The sequence below is a fragment of the Chelonoidis abingdonii genome, chromosome 6 (assembly GCF_003597395.2).
Source record: "Chelonoidis abingdonii isolate Lonesome George chromosome 6, CheloAbing_2.0, whole genome shotgun sequence".
Lineage (NCBI taxonomy): Eukaryota > Metazoa > Chordata > Testudines > Testudinidae > Chelonoidis > Chelonoidis abingdonii.
The window spans coordinates 12937938-12961012 of record NC_133774.1 but is presented as its reverse complement, the minus strand read 5'-3'; the positions used below and the strand labels follow the sequence as shown (position 1 = coordinate 12961012).

The window sequence follows — 23075 nt, the reverse complement described above, 5'->3', positions numbered from 1 at the left end:
TGCATATATGAAACCCTGAAACCTAGATGTGCAATTTTTTATTTACACCACAAAATGCTGTGCAGAGCTTTAGCAAGTAAAGCATGGCAAACGGTATTATTTCTCAACTGATTTTTGAAGCATTGTTCATATTTAAATATTCCAGTTTGAATACTTTACTCTCAAGGCCCTTCACAGCATATCCTCACCCTACCTCGCCTCTTTCATTCAGTTTCAAGATGCTGAATCTTGCTGCCAGTGGGCCCAAGGTATCAGCCTTCTTTGCCCACTTGTTACATTTTCAAATACCTTTGTGCTCTCTCCCATGTGGCCTCCTCACACCTGGGAGAAGCTCCTCATAAACACCCACCAGGTATGGGTGAGCAGGCTCAGCCTGGCAGCAGAATCCAAGTGCAGAGGGACTTAGTGTGGGGGGATCCAGGTGGGGGTAGGAGAGGTCTCTGGGGGGCAGTCTGGGTGTGGGTGGCTCAGTGGGAGGTCTGGATGCACAGAAGCTCATTGAGGGTTCCAGGAGCAGGGGTAGTAGGTCTCTGCAGGGAATCCAGGTGAAGGTGTTTGGGGCTCAGCGGGGAGGTCTAGGTGCAGGGGAGGTGCAGATCATTTGGGTGGGGGTGCAGGTGGTTGGGACTCAGTGGAGAAGGTGTCTGGGGGGCTCATTGGGGTGGTACAGATACAGAGGAGGTGGGGCTTGTCAGAGTGAGGGTTTGATAAGCCTGCTTAACAGGGAACCCCAGCTTCTCCCAAGGGTATCCTCCTGCTGGGCCCCTGCTTCCCCCTACCTTTGCTTGCCCCATCCCCTTCTCGTCCCCATCCCATGCTCCTTCCTCACCGCTCCATCTCCTCCCCATCCCACCCACTTCCTTCCCCACTGCCCCCACTTCCCCCATCTCCTTCTCTTCCCCATACCATGCCCCTTCCCCACCGCATCATCTCCTCTCTTCCCCTTACCCCCTACTTCCCCTATCCCCTTCTCTTCCCCATCCCATGCCCCTTTGCCATTACTCCATCTCCTCCCCACCCCACCCCCTTCCTTACCTTCTGCCCCTGCTTCCCCCCTGCTCTTGCTTCCCCCATCCCCTTCTTTTCTCCATCCCATGCCCCTTCCCCACTGCTCCATCTCCTCTCCAGGCTTGGGGGGCAGGGGGTAAACCGCCACCCAGCACGAGCCAGCGGAGCGGAGCGGAATGGGGCTGGGTCGCTCTACTTCCTGCCACCCGGTGATTGCAGGGTGGGCCTGACCCCACACTCACGGGGTGGGGGAAAGAGGAGTAACTCGGCCCCCACCCGCTCCGCTCTGATCTCCTGGCTCCCAGCCTTGGGACTTGAGGGGTAGGGGGTAACTGCCACCCAGCACTCACCGGTGGCATGGCTGGGATCTGGCGGAGTGGAGCAGGCTGGGGCCGGGTCACTCCACTTCCCACCACCCGCTGAGTGCAGGATGTGCCTGACCCCTGCTGCAGTCCCCCGGGATGCATAGCTCGGGGGAGGGGATGGAGTGGGGGCGGGGCTGGTGCGGAGCAGAGGTGGGAAGAGATGGGGTGGGAGTGGAGCAGGGGTGGAGACAGCTTTCCTGGCTGCCTCAGCTGGCTGGGGGATCGGTCTGGCCGGGGCCCCTTCTGAGTCTGGGCCCAGAGCCATGGCACCACTGGCGCTATCGTAAACCCGGTACTGCTTCTTCATCGTGAGGTAATACACTCGGTTGGCTTCTGGGTAAGTGACTTTGTTGAGAGGTAACTTGTAGATCGCGGAGATGTTTGTGTTTAGTAACAGAAAGGTGAGTGCAGACAAGCAAAAAGCCCAGGTAAACGCTGCTAATCCGAACTGAAAAGAAGAGAATATTCATCATTTTAATCATTCTGTGACCCTTCTTAACTTAATCCTCCAGCCCTAAACATAATTCAAAGCTAGGAGGTCTGCGATGAGCCTTCTCAGAGGAGTCTTGTTTCCCAAGTGGGTAGGTGCCTTTTTCCTCTTTACCAAAGCTTGTGGGATGATAACAACATTATGGGACCTGTCACATATGATGAGCACGGGCTGCACCGAGAATGGTGTATGACTAAATCCTTCCCTCTGTCACACCTATGCAACTCCAGTGAGGTCAAGTGTGAAGCAGGGCAGAATGTGGCCAGCAGGCTACAGAGCTGAATGCAGGAGTAAAAGCCAGGAAATTAACTCTGCCCTGGTTCTTGCACCAACACCTTATGAGCACCTGGGCAAGTTGTTGTTGTCATCATGACAAATCCCAAAGGGACCTGGCTTCCTTGCAAATTGAGCGCTATCTGGATCAATCTCTGGCTAGGTCCTTAAGGTAGTCTACCTGGGCAAGTCACTTAGTCCTATATGCTCAAAGGCATTCAGGTGCCTAACTCTCATTGTGGGAGTTAGGCGCCTACATACCTTTGATGAGCGGGGCCTTAGTGTCTTCAGCTGCAAAATATGGTGAATAATCCCTACCCTGAGGGATGATTAGTTCATGTAGTGCCTGCACTTTGAAGATGAAAAGTTCTAAGTTATTTATAATATATTTTAATGAGCAGTGTAACTGTCCCATGAGGCAAAACCTGTTCCCGCTCTGGTGGGGTTCTGGGATGCCTGCTCAATGGGATTGGATGGCGCGGAATATATAACCTGTTTACACCACACTGGAGATTAGGAAACGAAATATTGAGGATTTAAATCTGTCTTCAGAAACACATCTCATTTCCCTGTTAGTTGGCCATGAGCTATTAAAAACTTACCACGGAAAACATATTGGCTACAGCTGCTCCCAGATAGGCACAAAAGAATGCTGTGAAAAGACAGACAGACAGACAATTCCTGGTAAATATGATTACTCACAGCACTTGAAGAAATGAGTGAAGATAGCGATCTTGGGCAAGCCTTGCCACTACACTTTACAGTCGCCTCCTCCTGTGATTCATGAGAGCCTAAGGATTAATCTAATTTTGAACACTACTTTTCACAGAGAGTGCGTGCTCCTTCCAACCATGCAAAAGGCACAATAGGTTGTGCCCAGCAATAAAAATGAAACAATGAAAAGATCTAATCTACCTGGATTTCAGGAAAGCAGTCCCACATGGGATATTATTTGTTACATTGGAGAAGATGGGGATTAATAAGAGAACTGAAAGGTGGGTAAAGAACTGGTTAAGTAGGAGACTACAATGAGTCATGAACTATCAGGCTGGAGGGAGATTACTAGAGGAGTTCCTCAGGGATCAGATTTGCCACCAATCTTATTTAACTTGTTAATTAATGACCTTGCTGCAGGGTCTAACTGACTGCTATATTTGGGATCGGGATGGAATTTTCCCCCATGTCAGAGACATTGGTTTTTTTCACCTTCCTCCATAGGGTGGGTCACTTGCTGGTTTGAGTTACCGTAAATAGTGGCTTCTCTGTAACTTGAAGACTTTCAATCGAGATTTCAAGATTTTAGTAACTTAGCCAGAGGTTATGAGCCTATTACAGGAGTGGGAGGGTGAGGTTCATGAGGTGAGCAGGAGGTCAGACTAATGATCATGACGACTCCTTCTGGCCTTAAAGTTTACAAGTCTCATAGTGTGACTGTGGAAAGAGAATCATGGGAAACAAGTCTGCTGAAATTGCAAGGATGCACCTCGAAGGCTGGTATGAGATGGAAAACACTGTTTCCCCCTGTATCTCTTCTGTCTTTAGGACACAGTCAGACTATAATGGGAGCCAGTGAAGAAATCAAATCTCATTTACTGAATGAGCAAAGGATCCATTCTGAGATCTACATGATGCAGACATACTGAAACCTGACCTGGAATTGCTTAATAAAGTCATTTCTGAAAGAACTCTGTGCTACTTCACAATTCCACTCTCTATTTAAATAGAGATAGTAAGTTGTGTAATGTAGTTTCAGACAGAGATGGATCAGTCTGGTGCTGATTGTCTCCAGAGTTTAGGCATGTCCGTATCTGGGGAAATAGTTTGGGTCCATCCCTAGTTTCAGCTATACCAGCATGACATGTTGAAGATCATTGAACAGATACATTTTATACATCAGAACATCTATCGATAAGTCACAGTCATTAGGTAAACAGCTCTTCCTTTGGCATGGCTGAAGGCAAAGGTATTATTTTTGTTTTGCCAGCATAAATTAGAGGGATGGCCCCTAATCAACACCTTTGATGGAAATAATCTTCAACCTTGCCTAAGTTCATCTGGAGACCTAGCTGTGAACTTTGTGGCTTCACTCCTCTCTAGTACAAAAGCCTCCTATATTTTTGTTTTCATAAGGAATCACCCCAGCCATAGACATCCACCAGGTACATACCACAGGCAATTGCTAGCAGGTGAGTCTGCCATGTCAGAGCATAGAACGTGCCCCCGATAGCGATGCATGCGAGGCAACTGTTGTAACTCCACAAGCCAGCATAGATATTGCTAAAAGGTGCTGCTAGGCTCAGTGCTGTAAAGGAAGTCAGAAAAATGTCACTGCCAGGCTTAAGGGGTAAAAGAAGTTAAGAACTGGAATGAATCAGACTTGTAAAGGGTTCAGTTCTGTGCTCAGGGGTATCACTCCCATTGGGCCAAGCTCTGATTTCACTCCCGCTGGTGTAAATTCAGAATTACTCCACCAAAGTCAGTGGAGTTACTCTGGACTTCCTTGAGGTGACTGAGGACAGAATCCCTGCTTCTATGAACTCACTGGAAGTTGATGAATGAAGGCAGATTTGGACCGTGAGGCCCAGATTCACAAAGGTATTTAGGCACCTAATGCCCAGAGGAAGTTAGCCATCTAGATACCTTTGTGAATCTGGGCCTAAATGCTTTCCCAGCCCTACATTTCAGAACCACAGTAATCTCTTGTTCTTTGTGGAGGTGGTCAAAAAGGTCGGTATATTTCTTGATTTTTTTTTTTATTTGAACTTTACCACAAAATATATTTTATGTTTTCAATGAAAAATTTCTAAACAAAATTTAAAATAAAAGACATTTGAAAAATTGTGTTTCATTTTGGTGTCTAAAAATCATTTGTGCTCTCTCTCTCTTCCTTGTTTTTTTTTAACTGTTTGTCCATTGATAAAGGGGAGACGAGAAGTGAAGAAGTGAAAGTAGCTTGCCCCCCCACTGCAACAAAATGGGTTTTTTTGAAATCGTGAAATTTTTCATCACAAACTCAAAACTTCAACCAAAGTGCTTTTTGAAAAAGTTTTCATTTTTGTCAAAAAAGTCATTTTTCCATCAGGAAAATCATTTATAGATTGCAAATGTTTCCACCGGCTTTAATTCTTTTCATTCTAAGTGATCGTGTATGACATTTGTAAGAGAGAAATCTGTAATACCTGCCAGCATCCCCACTGCTGATCCAATTGCAGCATGCAAGCAAAGGAGAGGAGAGGAGATGAATAAAGCAACCAGGAAGATGCCACCAGTCCAGGGGTTATCACAGCCATACACCTGGCCGACGCCGACTGGAATGGATTGTAACAGCTACAGACATTTTTAAAGGAGAGGTTAGTGTATGGTACATAAGAACATAAGAACAGCCATACCGGGTCAGACCAAAGGTCCATCTAGCCCAGTATCTGTCTACCGACAGTGGCCAATGCCAGGTGCCCCAGAGGAAGTGAACCTAACAGGCAATGATCAAGTTGATCTCTCTCCTGCCATCCATCTCCATCCTCTGATGAACAGAGGCTAGGGACACCATTCTTTACCCTTCCTGGCTAATAGCCATTTATGGACTTAGCCACCATAAATTTATCCAGTTCCCTTTAAACATTGTTATAATCCTAGCCTTCACAACCTCCTCAGGTAAGGAGTTCCACAAGTTGACTGTGCGCTGCGTGAAGAAGAACTTCTTTTATTTCTTTTAAACCTGCTGTCTATTAATTTCATTTGGTGACCCTAGTTCTTGTATTATGGGAATAAAGTAAATAACTTCCTTATCCACTTTCTCCACATCACTCATGACTTTATACACCTCTATCATACCCCCCTTAGTCTCCTCTTTTCCAAGCTGAAGAGTCCTAGCCTCTTTAATATTTCCTCCCTTGGGACCCTCTCCAAACCCCTAATCATTTTAGTTGCCCTTTTCTGAACCTTTTCTAGTGCTAGAATATCTTTTCTTAGGTGAGGAGACACATCTGTACACAGTATTCGAGATGTGGGCGTACCATGGATTTATATAAGGGCAATAATATATTCTCAGTCTTATTCTCTATCCCCTTTTAATGATCCAACATCCTGTTTGCTTTTTTGACCGCCTCTGCACACGCGTCGACATCTTCAGAGAACTATCCACAATGATTCCAAGATCTTTTTCCTGACTCTCTGTAGCATAATTTAGCCCCCATCATATTGTATGTATAGTTGGGGTTATTTTTTCCAATGTGCATTACTTTACATTTATCCACATTAAATTTCATTTGCCATTTTGTTGCCTATTTTTTTTGCATGGTATATTGTTTGCAGTGTTGTTGTACCCATGTTGGTCCCAGAATATAAGAGACAAGATGGGTGAGGTAATATCTTTTATTGCACCTACTTCTGAGGTGTTAATGCCCACTTCATTTTGAATATTTTCTTGCAACACGTGTTAACTTCTTATGCTTAACAATCAGGTCCATCTTGTATTTCGTTGTGACACTTGGGGTTTGTCTGGACTGCAGTTAAGTGCCCGTGGCTGGCCCAGATCTGATGACTTGGACTAGGGCTGCTTGAGCTATGGGGCTGTACGGGGGCGGCTCTAGACATTTCACTGCCCCAAGCATGGCAGCATGCTGGGGGGGGCGCTCTGCTGGTTGCCGGTCCCGCGGCTCCAGTGGATCTCCCGCAGGCACCTCCACCGGAGCCGCGGGACCAGAGGACCCTCTGCTGGCTTGCTGCCAAAGGCGGCCTCCGTGCCGCCCTCCCGGCGACCGGCAGAACGCCCCCCTCAGCTTGCTGCCCCAAGCACGCGCTTGGCTTGCTGGGGTCTGGAGCTGCCCCTGGGGCTGTGTACCGTGTAGACATTCAGACTTGGGCTAGAGTCTGTGCTCTGGGAGCCCGCAAATCAGGAGAATCTCAGAGCCCAAATATCTCCACAGCAATTAAACAGCCCCGCAGCCCGAATCAGCTGACTGGATGCAGCTGAAGGCAGTTACTTGCAGTATAGACATACTGGCTAATTACCTTTCCCAGATCTGAGGCAGAACCCTGTGGTGCTTGAAAGCGTGTCTCTTTCACCAACAGAAACCGGTCGAACAATATTATCTCACCCATTTTGTCTCTCAGCTTGTTAAAGAGTTTATTTCATTTTTCTGAGCATACAAACAAAACCCAAATGCATGGGAATTTCCCATAGTAATGACACAGGGATTAGGAGGAGGAAATCCTCACTGCTAGGGCCTTATGCATCCGAGAGGAGACCATTAGTAGTACTTATGGAGTGGAGTAGCAGATAGAGCCCATATTCGTCCCCCCCACTCATTTTGTGGCCCCATGAATCTGCACTGGACTTGTGCCTCCAATAATGGAAAGGTTCTGTACAATTTAACAGGGATGAAGCTATTGGGATTCAGTAACAAGACCTCCAAGTACCTATCAAATTTAATAAAAATGCCAACCTGTTTCTATGCAGTGGAGCTGTAGCCAGATCGGTCCCAGGATATTAGAGAGATGCGGTGGGGGAGGAAGAGGCAGCTCTGTGTGGCTGAAAAGCTCATCTCTTTCATCAACAGAAGTTGGTCCAATAAAAGACATCACCTCACCCACTTTGTCACTCTAACAACCTGTTAATAGTTTATTTTTTAATCAGCCTACAAAATTCTATAGCCTGGATATAGTTTTGGATCATCCTATAGAATTCAATAGAAAACATCTGTAGAAAATGTATTTATTAAATTCTACAGGGATTTTCCATAGTGAATGGCCACACTTCCGCCCCATCCACTTCCTTTAACCCCTGTGATGAGACATGTAATTTTTAACCATGATGCACAGAGGATAGGATTTTGACTTTATCTGTGCTGGATCCTCCTTTATGCAGCAGATCTTCACAGAGACATAGATTTTAAGACAGGAAGGGATCATTATATCATATAGTCTGCTCTCCTCTTTATCACAGACCATAGAATTTCATCCAGTTACTGCTGAATTGAACACAATAACTTGTTTTTGACTAAAGACCTCCAGTCTTGATGTGAAGACATCAAGATATGGAGAATCTACCACTTTCCTTAGTAGTTTGTTCCGGTAATTAATCAACCTCACTGCTAAGAATTTATGCCTTATTTGTGAGTGGAGTTTGTCTGGGTTTAACATCCAGCCATTGATTCCTATTATGCTTTTCTCCACTAGGTTAAAGAGTCCTTTACTGTCTGGTAGTTTCTTCCCATGAAGTGACTTATACACCACGATCAAGTCATCTGTTGATTTTCTTTATTGATCAGCTAAACAGATTGAGCTCCTTAAGTCTCTCATTGCAACTGCTGCTCTCAGTCCTATTGCAACTGCTTCAGCGCATGCTGTGTTGTTGTAGAAAAAGCACCACCCCTACCAAAAAAATATTCCATATGAAAGTTTATGGGAGAGTTTAGTCAGAGTGAAGTCTTGGCAGCAGAGCTGAAACTTAAACAGTGGAATATTTCAAAGCCAGATCTCAGGCTTTCCCAGTGCTTACTACCAGTCTGTGTTCCTTGGTTGCCACCACCTGGATCTCTTGGGGATTTTAAATTTCATCTGATAGCATAGGACCTGATCTGTTTCCCATTACAGTCCATGGGAGTCTTTCCATTGACCACAATGATTGTCGGATCAGGCCCATGGTCCCTGGAGTTGAAGAAGGCTGTTTGTTGTTAGTCCCTTTCTTGCCCTTGAATTTCTGCATTCTAGGTCAGCACCTCAACATTCTCTTTAGCCTTTTGTTTCTTCTGCACGGGAGAGAAATTAGCCTAGTGTAAGTAAGCCAAAGCTCCTTCAGACCTCCTGTCAAATTCAGGATCTGCCATTTCATACTTATCAGCCTCCTTTCACTTTGGGACAATGCAGTTATTTGGGGAATTCTATTCAGGCGGTGCCAGGGGGCTGACATGCCTGATCGTGACTCTCTGTCACTTATCATATGCCCCTTATTGTCCTGCAGGTTTTTTCGCTCCGTGCAAACCTAACCAAGGGATGTGTTAATCAGTAATCCAGAAACGAGCCACATAGATAGTGAGCTTTGGTAGTCACCCCTTCAAACACATTGACAGCTTTCACTTTTTTCTGCTTTAGTCTGCGGACTTAGATATTGTAAGGTGAAGTCTCCAACCTAATATTTTTTTCCACGACTGATGTTGTATTCAGATATTGATAACAGAATAAACTGAAATCTGATGCTTTGGCCTCCCCTGCCTCCCCAAAAGGCCTCATTTTAATGAACATCAGTTCCATGGAAATGGCTGTTTCTGTCAGCAGATAGAACAGGAGTACTTGTGGCACCTTAGAGACTAACACATTTATTTCAGCATAAGCTTTCATGGGCTACAGCTCACTTTTTTGGATGCATAGAATGGAACACACAGACAGGAGATATTTATACATACAGAGAACATGAAAAGGTGGAAGTATGCATACCAACAGGAAGAGACTAATCAATTGAGATGAGCTATCATCAGCTGGAGAAAAAAAACCTTTGAAGTGATAATCGAGATGACCCACAGAAGGTGTGAGGAGAACTTGATGTGGGGAAATGGATTCAGTTAATGTAATGACCCAACCATTCCCAGTCTCTGTTAAACCTACGTTAATTGTATCTAATTTGCATATTAATTCGAGTTCAGCATCTCTCTTTGTGTAGACATGCCCACAGTCTTCAATCAGTTCCTTTCCCCCGACCCCTTTCTTCCCACTTGCCTCGTTCAGTGCAGAGGATGGACCAGCTCTGAGGATGAATCAGGGTCGCAGCCTCATTTGCTGTAGGAGTTGAAAGGTGTGCAGTGAATGAGGCAGGGAATTGCAGGACAGTCCAAGGACAGTCTCATGGTTAAGGCAGTTGAATGCTGCCCTGGCAACCTGTATTCTATCCCTGCCTCTGTCACAGCATTTCCTATGTGGTGCTGGGCAAGTCACTTTAATCAGACTTTTTACTGGTGGTCATTAGTGATGTGTTCTGAAATTCAGGGCCCCTCCCCCGCTTCAGGTTGGGCACACAGAAATTGAGGAAGTGTGACTGAAGTCATTGGGAGCCGTGTCTGAATATATAAAGCGTTGTACATAGTGCTAAGTGCTCTGAAAAATCAGGTCCTGGGTGCCTCAACTCAGGCACCCAAAATTAATATAAACTTATTACCTTAATCTCTCTGTTCCTCAGATCCCCATTTTACTGATCCAAAAAATACCACCCCTTCTCCTCACTGGGGTTTCTGAAGCTGGATTAATGTTTGTGACTCTCTCAGATGCAGTAGTGATGAGCACCATAGTACAGCTCATAAGGAAATTTGATAATTCTCCTCCCGTTTCTCCCCCACCCTTCTTGTTTTAAATGTTCTCAGGAGCTAGATGGCTTGGTAGAGATAAATAAAATGACACACAAGCTATTGAGCAGATACATGACCTTGGACAGCTTTGATGCCATGTTCAGAGAAGCCAATCACAACGTGTCGGCTCCCTATGGAAGAATCACTCTTCATGTCTTCTGGGAGCTCAACTATGATTTCCTTCCAAACTATTGCTACAATGGGTCCACTAACAGGTTAGCGTGGCNCTACACCCGTAGAGGATGTGGGAGCGCTGGCGCTCCGACCACACTCACACTTCAAAGCGCTGCCACGGCAGCGCTTTGAAATTTCAAGTGTAGCCATACCCTAAGTTCTCCTCACACTTTCTATGAGTCATCTCAATTATCACGTCAAAAGTTTTTTTTCTCCTGCTGATGATAGCTCATCTCAATTGATTAGACTCTTCCTATTGGTATGCATACTTCTACCTTTTCTTGTTCTCTGTACGTATAAATATCTCCTGTCTGTGTGTTCCATTCTATGCATCCAAAGAAGTGAGCTGTAGCCCATGAAAGCTTATGCTGAAATAAATGTGTTAGTCTCTAAGGTGCCACAAGTACTCCTGTTCTTTTTGCGGATACAGACTAACACGACTGCTACTCTGAAGCCTGTCAGCAGATAGTTTTTACAGTTTTGGGTAGCCAGCTGGTATTTCTAGATGATCTTCTCTTTCACCTTTCAAGTCATTTGTGAAGATAAGAAGATGTTTCTAATTCTTTTCTTTAATATTAATAAATCTCCACTGAAGCAGGGTTTATGTGGTCTCTAATGAAGGTATTTTCCAAGAAAAGGCCCAGGCCAAATTCTTTGCTGTCATAAATTGGCCGCCTTCCATTCACTTCAAAGGAGCTTTACTCATCTCCCTCAGCAGAGAATCTGTTCTTTCCTTTGCACCCCAAACTCTCTTTGGAATCAATAGGCATTTGAAGTGTGCAAGGAACATAGTGTTGGGGAGGTCACCGGCCACATATAGAGTACGTATATACTTGTTCATTACCCCATTCATTTATAAGCTGACCCCCCAAGATGGTTAGGTAAAAATAGCGAAACCTGTATGATCCTTTCATAAGCCGACTCTCTATTTCAGAGGTTGGCAAACTTTGGCTCCTGGCCCATTAGGGTAAGCCACTAGCGGGCCTGGACGTTTTGTTTACCTGAGATGTTCACAGGCACGGAGCCCGTCAGCTCCCAGTGGCTGTGGTTTGCTGTTCCTAGCCAATGGGAACTTCCCGCATCTCCCATTGGCTGGGAACGGTGAACTGCGGCCACAGGGAGCTGAGGGGCTCCATGCCTGAAGACCCTCCAGGTAAACAAAACAACAATGTATTAGATAGTCAATGATTCCATAGAGTTTAAAATCATCAAATTTTGGTGTAGACCTGTTTATAAGCGAACCCCTGCTCTTTGATGCGGCATTTTTTTGCCAAAAAGATTTGGCCTATGGACAAGTATATGTGGTAATTTTCAGTTTTGGCTTGGTTCTGTGGCTCTCATTTGATGATGTGCCCTGTGGAGTTGTACTTTGTTTTACTGCTCTCTATATATTTTAAATTCTTGTTAGACGCTTATAAATAACATCTGTCATCATGGGTTGTTTTTTTGTTTGTTCTCCACTTGGCAAGGTTTGATTTCCTTTTCCTATCTGTCTTAACAAGTTTAAAATGGAAATACCCATTTCTACAAGCTTTTTTTATACATTGGCATTAATTAATGATGGCAGCACAACTTTGGAAATAGCCCTCGTTGGTTAATAGTAGAGGGGCCACTAGAGTAGAAAAAAATTGTTTTGGTGCATCTCCAGCATAAATATTAACTATAAAAAAATCTGCATGTCTTCCCGAACATGAGTTTCTAAACATCCCCTTATGATAGTGTCTGTGCCAATTTCTTAAAAAAAAGATGATTTTAAAAAATTTAATAGAGTATATTAATCATATGTGATACAAAGGTGTAATTCCAGCATTACATGAAAATTGGAACAGAACTATGGAGCCATGACCAGTGTCTCCATGGTAATGGATTATTAGAATCCAGAGAGATTCACTGCGGATTATAACATGTAATTAGGTCCAGTTGTGTGCTTAAGATACTTGGAAACTCTAAAATTGAAGTCACAGTTGCCATAGTAAAGTATTACATATCGGTTACTTGTTACCATGGAAATACAGAATTGTATTGTGGGGCTTGTCATAAACAGATAGCTAAGGGTTAATGTTTCTTTTACCTGTAAAGGGTTAACAAAGGGAACTAAACACCTGACCAGAGGATCAATCAGGAAACCAGATTTTTCAAAGTGAGGGAGGGAATTCTGGGTGTGTTTTGTCTTTGTTCTGCCTGTTTTGTTCTCTCGGCTATGAGGGAAGACCTTTTTTTTCTATCTCCAAGCTTCTTTCTACCCTTCTGTTCCAAGTTGTGAGTACAAAAGGAAAAGCAATAGGTTTTAATGTATTTTTGTATTTACATATGTGGAGTTCTGGAATGTTAAATTGGATATCTTTTTGAATCAAGGCTAATTTTCAATATTTTCTTTAAGCAATAGCCTCTGTTATGTCATCCTGATGCAGTGATCGTCATGTGTTTTTTTCTTTCTTTTTATATAAGCTTTCTTTTTAAACTTTTGGATTTTCTTTTCCTAGTTAAGGCAGGGATAAGGAATCTCTGTGCCAGGAGTACTGTCTCTCTCAGGGAAAGACTGGGAGGGGGAGAAAAGGAGGGGGAAGGTAAATCGTCTTCTCTTTTGTGTTCAAGGGTGAAGCAGGAAAATCTCCTAGTATCCCCAGGGTGGGAAATCTGGAGGAATAAAGAGCAGGAAGGGAAGTGGTTATTCCCTTTGTTGGAGCTCAGGGCATCTGAGTCTTGGGGTCCCCCAGGGAAAGGTTTGGGGAGACAAGAGTTTATCAGGTACTCAGAATCCTGATTGGTGGCAGCGAGATAAGATCCAAGCTGGTAATTAAGCCTGGAGGTTCATGCTAAGCACCCAGATTTTGGACGCTAAGGTCCAGATTTGGGACAGAGGCCTATTACAGGGCTCTGTCTGTCATATAAATTAAAAAGACATGGCTCTTTATTGGCTTACTGTGTAACAGGCATGGGACGTTTAGTGACTCTTACCTTTGGCACATCAATGGTGGACCAGGTGATATTGGGCACTGATGTTGCAGGCTTAATGAGGACTGTAGGGAAGAAAAGGTTGTAGTGTCCAGTGGCCGCAGAGTATAATGTCACTGCTGCGTTGAAAGGCAGGGTGAAAACAGGAAGATCCCACCTACTGAAGATTGAGCCTAAAGCACTGGAGAAAACTGGGCTTAAAGAGAAAAACAAAATGATCTCATTAGAAGCTTGTGAAGATTAATTCCTCAGATCGCTCAGCCAGGCAAAAACTATCCATTATCCTGACAAATAACATAGGAAATGCACACTCGTCATGCCTTTTGGTTTTTAGGAACTGTTTGAGTTCCAGAGGTCCTTCTGATACAATCAGATTTATTTTAAGTTATCTTGCAACTCCCACATCCATACTTGTGCATTGCAATCAGCAATACATAGATTTCCTCCCTGCTTTCATTACCCTAAACATATTTAGGGACAGATCTTCAATTGGTGTGAACTGGTGAAGCTTCATTGACTTCAACGAAGCTGATTTACACAGCTGAGGATGTGGCTCTTAATTTATTAAGGCTAGAGAGGGGCCCAAATCAGACCAGAGTGAAACCTTGAACTGGGAAAAAGCTTAGAGTGTATCCAAGCTTATGGGTTGGGACCCTGGCTAAATAAATCAATAGACAGAGCCTATGACCATTTGAGTTACAGCAACAAAACTGGTTATAATTCACCACCTAAGCTTTAGGCAGATGAGAATCTATGTGTTTCAGCCCTTTCCAGCAAAATATCCTGAGTTTGAAAGACCGATTGCCAATCTGCCTGGGCACATCATTGTTTGATAGGCCAGTAAAATATCATTAGTTGTTTTCATCAATCATCATGGTTAAGGGCAGGTACGTAGGTTCTGTGCCTGGGCTGGTAAATTTTTATAACATTTTTAAAATACCCATTTATACAAGTTAAAAAAAAAATGAAAAACTTGTGGTTTACAAAGGCAGGGAAATGGTGAAAAGAATGTTGCTGTTCACATTACAATGGGCAACTGACATGTGGCTAACATTTAGGACACTGAATTAATTTCAGTTAAACATGGAATTTACATGTAAACTGGGAATGTATTTTAGAAAGGATTAATCTAAAATGTATAACGGTAAATAATAGTAAAAAATCACTGCTGTAGAAGCCAATGCATGTGTGGTATACTCTGGAGGGAATTCTGCATCTCTCCCCCAAAATTCTGCTCACAATATTTTAAAATATTGCAATTTTTTCCCATAAATAAATGTGGAGACTCCCACATGGCTGTGGGAAACAGAGGCCACTGGCTGCACAGAGATGGGAGATCACCCTGCAGCTTCCGGCCCTGACCCTGGACTTGGTGGTGAGGCTGCATCCGACCCACCTGCTCCTTCACATCAGGTGCACCAGGTGTGGCTGGGGAGGCTCAGTCTGCCAGGATCCAAGTGTGGAAGGGTTTAGTGGTGGTGGTGGGGGTACAGCTGTAGGGTGAGAGGGTTCTTGGTAGGGCAATCTGGGTGTGTGCTGCTCAGTGGGTGCGTCTAGGTGCAGGGGATGGATCTGGATGCACAGGGGCTCATTGGAGGACAATGAGACTCTGCAGGGGGATTCAGGTGAAGGTGGTTGGGGCTCAGCAGAGGGGTTCTGAGTGTGGGGGACTTATGGAGGGAGTCGGACTTGGTGGGGTGGGGGTCTGGGTGCAGCCGGTAGGGGCTTAGTGGGGCTAAGGTCCGAGTTGTCCAGGTGCAGGTGGGGTGGGGCTCACCAAGATAGGTGTTTGAGTGCAGGGAGGTCAGTGGGGGATGGTCTGGGTCCAGGAAGGGAAGGGATCAGGGGAGTCCAGCTGGGGAGGTGGAGCTTGGTGGGGGGATCTGGGTACAGGGTGGCCTTGAATGCAGGAGGTGAGGCTTGGTGGGGTGGGTGGTTGGTGGTGAGGGTTCTGGATGCAGGGGAAGTTATGGCTGAGGAGCAATTTGGGCAGGAAGCATGTGCGTGTGTGCATTCATGCAGCTTCCTGCAGCCTGAGGAGGTTTCTGGGGGTGGTTCTGACCCAGCCCTAGCTGCTCCTTTCAGGGGAAGAGGAGTCATGCCTAACATAGGGTATGTGCCACTAACCAGGGTGTCTCCACCCCTGCACTGCTGCAGTGATTTACTTCTCTGCCAGCTGTTCCAGGTGGCTGAAATGACTTGCCTGCACTGCTGGGGAGGAGTGCATGACTGCTTTTGTGGCTTCCCTTTGCTTCCCTGTCAGAAAGTCATTTTTCTGCAAAGAAGCAAAGAAATCTGTGGGGGACATGAATTCTGCATGTGCACAGTGGCCCAGAATTCCCCCAGGATTAGTAGTAGTAGCATGATTTCATTAGTTTGAAAATCTATGCAGGACAACATATGACAACCAATGTCTCAGGAACAGAAGGAATCAGAATCTAAGCACTGGTGCACCTCAATCCCTCTTATTCTCTGCCTGTGGCATGTAGGAGTCTATTCTGTGGGGGTTGTATTATTTTAGTCTCATTTCAGTTGTTGGGTTTAGAGGGAGGGTGGTGGTGGTCTATGATATGCAGGAGGTCAGACTAGATGATCTGGTGGTCCATTCTGCCCTTAAATTCTACAACACAGAAGTGTTTAGGCTTTCACAGAAGCCTAAAAGTGTGCGACTTACCATGTCATGGATACTGCAGCAACAGGCAATAGAAGCCACCAATAGAAGTTTCCCTTGTCAGATAATACTGCTATGAGCAGTCCCACCAGGACCCCATTATAGCCATGCAGTCCTGCTGCTATGGATGATCTGTGGGAGAAAGACAATTGACTTGAAGGTTTTGTTGTTGTTGAAATATATCATCACTTAACTCTGTCCCTTCACCTGCGGTGAATCAATGCTTCCTGTGCTGGAATGTAATTTCCAGGTGTGCTGTCTACCAGTGGAATTATACCAGTGTAAGGGAAGAATCAGGACCTAAAAGTCCTGGCTCCCAGTTCCTTGGTCTTGCGGTTAAGGTACTGGACTGGGCCTTGAGAGATCTGGATTCAAGTCTCACCTATGATACAGGCTTCTTGGTGACCAGGGGCAAGTCATTTAACTTCCCTGGGCTTCTGTCTCCGTTTGTACATATCCTAACTCCTGGGCTTGTTTTGCCTCAGTTAGGATTTCAGGAGCTTGGGTCTTGAAGGTATAGTTAAAATGTATTTCTTAGTGAAGACAGATTCCCTCGCAGTTATGTCTCAGAGTATAACAATCTATATAAGAATAGGTTAGGAAGCACATTTTCTTTCTATTGATATGTTAAGCTAAGGCAATACTAGCTACTCAGCACATCAAAGGGCAGATATCCGAACGTGGATCTTATTTCTCACTTATCACAATATTTTAAATCACAAGACAAACCTACCTGTCCTGATTCAGAAGAAGTGCTGTTAACGTTGAGACAACTGTTCCTAAACAGCCTGTAAGCGTCCACCAACGATTCTGGACGAGGAACCCAACAATCATGATAAGCCCACTGAGAGGGTTATTGACAAACATCACCTGGGATATCCCTCGCAGGACCCAGTCAACAAACTGAAATGGGACTGGTTTATCTGAAAGAGATCACATTGTAAATAGTTGATAAATGAGATGGTCTGTCCAGGATGGTTTTCTGGAAACGCATGGAGAAATGCAAGGACGCCACATTGCTTGGCAGCAAAACCAAGGCATGTATCAGTGAAGCTGTAAAACTCGACTCAGATTTTATGATTGCCTGTACAATGGTTTGCAGCTGAAAACCTAACTGACACTAATAGCGCAGCTATTAGAGTTCCCTATTCTAAAGCATACTGGGCCAGATTCATACAAACTGGCTTATGTATGATGTCTGCATCTCGGATGGCAGATTAGGTGAGTATTTCGCTGCTGATTTGTTGAGCGATCAAAACCCAGGATGAATGATTTAACTTCACACTGGCATTTGGGCTTGACAAACATTAGTCTGTGGAAAGAAAGGGGAGCATGCTAAGGAACGACCCAACATTGAAATAAACATCCTCTGTTACGCTCACAAGATGAAATTCACTCCTCTGTGGAGGGGCTGGCACATGGGGTGAATTTCAGCTTATGCACCCTCTAGACTTGGGTGGTGGATAAGCCTTGGGCTGGTTCTTTACATAAGGGAGCATTTCCCCTACAATGTAGGAATGGTTCAGTATTATCATTTCTGTTCTGCAGTTTATTAAGCCAAATCATCCTTGAATTAGTTGATACAGATGGAACACGCTGATCGCTATGGGCTTACCTTGAAGCCAGACTCCAAACTGTTTCATGTCTCCTGTGATATAGCCCACGGCTTTGCAGACTCCCTTCCCACATTTTCTCACTGGAGTCTGGTTTTGTGTCTTCTTTTCCCGTTTTGTTTCTCTCTTGACTTCAACACCCTCCATGGGTGCTTTCAGAGCCTTTGAAGGAAATTCAGGAAAAGAGACAATGCATTATGATGCCCCAATATGTCTGTTATTTATTCCCTCTGCCTCTTAGTATTTATTGCACACTGAAACTGGGAGCAATTCGAGAGAAGATGGTCTATTATGGAACTATCTGTTTTTCTTTAAACTATCGCTCTTCATTGGATAAGAAGGTCATGTCTTTAATCTCTGTCAAGTTCTCTGTACTGCCCCTCACCACAATACCCAAGGTCAAGATTTTCATAGTTTCATAAATCTGAAGGAACCATGGTCATCTAGAATGACCTGAGGCATAATCCAGGCCATAGTTTCACTCAGCAATAACATGTGGTTCAGCTACAACCTACCTTCTATAACTAAATCAATACTTGATTTAAAGGGTGAAACCATGGTCCTCTTGAAGCCAATGGGAGTTTTGCCATTGACGTCAGTGGAGCCAAGATTTAGTCCCAAAACTCCATGTTATGGAGAATCCACTACATCCCTTGGGAAGCTGTTCCAATGGATATGAACACTCACTGCTAACATTTTTTTCACCTTATTTTTGGTTTGAATTCATCTAGCTGTTTCTTCCAACCATCAAAAGTGAGTGCTTAAAGTTAGGACCACATGTCCATATTTGATCACTTAAATGAAGTCAAATACAGCAAAGCACAAGAACACAGGCTTAACTTTAAGCACATGCATAGTGCCTCACACCACTATTCCCTTACTTAAAGATAAGCTTTTTCTTTTATGTTTGGCTGAATTAGGGTCTTAGGTGCAGATCCTTGAAGATAGGTAGGTGCCTAGTTCCCAAGGAAATCAATTGGCGTTAGGCATTTAAATAGCTTTGCAATTCTCAGACTGAATGCCTAATTTTCTAAAGTGCTCAGCACTTATGTAAGAGAATAGAGGCCCGATCTGAGGCCTGTTGACGTCATTGGAAAGACTTTATGAATGTAAGATACTAATCACACACACACTATTTTTGAAAATCTTGTCTCAAGTGCTTAGTGAGCATTTCCCAATTTAGCACCATGAGCTCAAAACCCCCAAAACTTTCATTGGAATTCACTCACTATTTCGAGCGATAGGACTCATCCAGGCCAATTGTTGAGGAAAAGAAGACATTGCAGTGAATGGCAAACTAAAGCATCTGTTCTGATTGGTGGACTATTGCCTACACAGGAAGCAAAAGGTAGTAGGGCACCTCTACTGGTAAGACTGTGAGTAGATAATTTAAATATGACACTAGATTTTACACACAAAGATTAGAAGAAGTCTATAGCCATTTAGGGCTTAACACTTAAAACTATGCTGTACATTATGGTTGCTTGGAGCTTCATGGCAGCAGTAGGGATAAAACTCATGCTCCAAAAGTACAGGCCCTATTACTTACATTAAAGGAGAATCTCCCTTAGGTGTAGCAGTTTAGGGCCTATAACACACAGCTGAGCAGTTCTGACTCAGTCTGGAAGAACACATGATTACATGCACATACTGGCCACCAGTTTATTGCCATAGACTATGGCACAACTTTGAAAAAAGTATAAAAATCATTTTTTTCCAGACATATAAAAATCACTTTATTTTTTAAAAAACCAAAGCTGTGCTAGTGTAGGTGCCGCACCAAAACAAGTGCAGCTGTGATCCCTGCCCAGGAGAGCCCACAATCTTACCTCAGGTGCATGTATCTCAGTAAATAAGGGGTATCAAGAGACAAGTAAGGGGAGCGAAAAGGAAGAAAACTATGACAATAATAAGATCATGTGGTTACTCAGTGCAGCACGGCCTGTAGATACATATCTCAATGGTTCTGTTACTCTTTTTTGTTTTTTGTTTAACCTTCCCACCTTCCTCACTTTCCTAGACATAATCGCTGCACCAAATGCTTTGTACTTTTATTATTTTTGAAATGTTTCATTTCAGAATGGGGGTGGACTTGGCCACTTCCAGTATAAAAAAAATCAAGTATCAGAATTTTCCATCCAAGAAAAGTGCTTGTGGGCAAATGGTTGAATGTACAGACAAATGACTCAGCATTTAAGAAAAAAAGAATGATTTTTTTTCCTGTTAATTATTAGGCAGAAAAAAATTGGCTAATTCATAAAACCAATAGAAAGTGTGTTTTGGGTTTGGCAGAAAAATGTAATCTGTATTCAGTACTTAGCATACCTCACATGCTTCCTTGCATTCTGATTGAGTAACTAGGTATTTGTGTACACGATAAGCCTACTGATAGGGTTATTGACGAACATCACCTGGGATGTCTCTTGCAGGACCCAACAGACAAACTGAAACACGAGTGGTTTATCTGAAAGAGATTGTAAATAAAATGGTCTGTCCAGGACGGGTTTTTTAAAACAGACGGAGAAATACAAGGATGCCACACTGCTTGGCAGCAAAACCGAGGCTTGTACCAATGATGCTGTAAAACTCAAGATTTTACGATTGCCCGTATAATGGTTTGCAGCTGGAAAGCTAAGTGAGATTGTTTACATCATAGTGATTTGGAAATGTTACACAGTAGGGAACATAATGTCCCAATGAAGAAGAGTCTGCATACCTAGTCAGGTAAATTGTATAGTAGAGATGAAAAGGGTACATGCTCGATGCCTAAATTCAAGATAGCACATACTTAACTCTCTGTACATGCATGAGTCCATTCCTGTTCAGTAAGGAATTTAAGAATGGGCTTATTCCACTGACGCCAAAAAGGGATTTAAGTGTTTTGTTGAATAGGGGCCTACATTAATAGTGAAATTTAAACTTTATTGGTGCTTCCTTTCTATGCAGAACCTGTCCTGTGGTGAAAAACATGATTAGGGCAGCTTCCACTAGTTTCCTCTCTGTTCAAAGGAACACTTGCCCTGGGCTATAGATCAATGCTGGCACATTAATCCTCAGTGAGATGTGGAGTTCTAAATGAAAGACAGCGTGTGTGTGAATGCCAAGAGAACCTAATCATTATGTTATTCGTCAGTTCGTGTGTTCTGAAACGCTTAACAGGACAGTTAATTAGTTTAAACACAATTATCTCATGGGACAAATTCTGCTCTCTGCTATGCAGGTATAAATCTGGGGGACTCCACTGAACTGAGTGGAATTGCTCTGTATTTTCATGGGCCTAACTGAGAGGAGAAATTGCCCCAGTTCTCTGTGAGGGGCAGCGAGGCAAAGTGAGAGGAGAGTGTGACATTTGTTTGGACGTGCCCTTCCACTGTCCTGGCCTGAACTTCATCCTCCGAAGAGGGCTGCATTAAAGCTATGCCTGCCTGGTCTTCCAGCATATCCAAAAGCAGCACTCTTGCTGGGAGGTCTGGAGAGTGTGCTGGCCAGAGGTGGTGCTTACACTCAGATTCGTTAGGCCTGTATCCATCAAGAGGCAAGTAGGCCAAGAGAGGCCTACAGGAGATGTCACAAACATTGCTCAGAGAACAGCCGTTCATTCTTCCTAGCATGTCATGTGTGATAAAGGGCAAGCATAAGGAAATCAGTAGGAAACATGCCCACAGCAGCGTGGCTTGCAATAGGCAGAGTTCATGATTAATCTCAGGAAAAGTCATGAGATTATTAAGGGCCAGATCCTGTTCTCATTGACTTAAATGCTGCAGGATCACAGCCTGGTTTCTAAATTACTGGCTTATTCTTATATGTAATGGCTCATCTATCAAAACAGCTATGCCGGCTTTCTTGCCATGATATTAGCAGTATGCTTACTGCTGGAGGATGGGGAAATCAGCTTATTTTGCCCAAGAATCTTATATGATTTGGTCTTTATAGTCTTATAAACAAATATATTAATAAAGAACAAGATGAACCTCTCTCCTACTCCCTCAGCATCAACCCTGCCCCTACCCAAAAGGACAGAGAACTCTGTACAACCTGCAAGGTGTAAACTAAAATGTAATGACTCCATCTAGTGCTCAAAGGAAAGCAGAAGTGAGATCTGACCCATTGAAAAATTGAGGCTGACAGAGGAGATTTTTGAATGTTTTTAATGAAACTGCAGACTTACAGAGATTTTCATTGCAGTCTATGATACTATAAGGTAATGACATGAAATCTTATGTTGAAAAATGCGCTCACAGGGCCACATTCTGATGTAGGTTACATGGGAGCAAATCTGGAGTAAGTCTCTTGAATTCATAGTAGTTACTCAGGTCAGCAGTTCGTTCTTTAATAAATAAATATGCTATTAAAGTAAAATTAACATTGTTTTCCACTCTTCTAAAGAGTATTTTAAATTAGAAGTGAGGAGGAACTGGAAAATGTACATAGGGGACAATTCTACAGTGACATGTGACAGGAATAATTGGCTTCAATTTCTTTTGTCTCTCTCTGAGTTGTCATGATTCTGTGAAATTTTGTGTGTGTGCACTAAGATTCCAGTTAAGGGTTAAATTCTGTTCTTGATTATGCCACTGTAAATCCAGAGTAACTCCATTAGACTCTATGGAGCTACAATGATAATTTATAACACGTGCTCCCTACTGGTTTGGTATGAACCCATTTTAAAAAAAATCTGCTGGTTGATCTATAGAACCTACAATAAAAGTAGATGAGCTAAGGAATATTCCTGATGTGTATTTTGTGGGAGTTTCATTTTGAACACGATACAACTCCATGTATGGGTCTGCGCCAACTCTTATTTTATACAGCTCAAGAATGAGAGATAAACACCCAAGAACTGCGTTTAGAAAGCGATCAGGATGCAAGGAACTGTCCTGTCAAATTCTGACCTGTCACATCACAGAGTTACTCGATTTACTGCTGATTTACACAGCAGGTGCATTGTTTACATTATCCAATAATTCCAATGGCTTTTTTTTTATTCCTCTTGCCTTGAGAATTTTGAGCTGTCAGATAAAATATCTCACTGTAGCCTTAAGTAAATTATAGCCTTTAGAAGAACAATACTGTTTAGTTAAAATATTTCGTAGTTATAATGAAATAGCCTATTGGAAGAAAAAAAACCTACATGAATTTCTGATGTACAAAAATTAAGCTACAGCAGTGATTCTTCTGCAGTGAATGAGA

The 23075-nt window shown here is 43.6% G+C and overlaps 1 protein-coding gene across 9 annotated transcripts in view; it reads right to left on the bottom strand.

Annotated features, from left to right (window-relative positions):
* Positions 1–1081: 1081 nt before the first annotated feature.
* Positions 1082–23075, bottom strand: part of SLC14A1 (solute carrier family 14 member 1 (Kidd blood group)) — a 42528-nt gene continuing 20534 nt past the window's right edge. For 4 of the 9 annotated variants that reach the window (XM_075066830.1, XM_075066831.1, XM_075066829.1 and 1 more), the window contains 8 exons: positions 17888–18047; positions 17006–17195; positions 16276–16404; positions 13605–13797; positions 5316–5463; positions 4304–4438; positions 2739–2788; positions 1082–1821 (listed from right to left, as the gene is read on the bottom strand). In XM_075066830.1, coding sequence (XP_074922931.1) covers positions 1201–1821; positions 2739–2788; positions 4304–4438; positions 5316–5463; positions 13605–13797; positions 16276–16404; positions 17006–17195; positions 17888–18032 — 1611 coding nt within the window. In that variant the 5' untranslated portion in view covers positions 18033–18047 and the 3' untranslated portion in view covers positions 1082–1200. The other 5 variants (XM_075066827.1, XM_075066826.1, XM_032768961.2 and 2 more) reach the window with 3 other exon arrangements.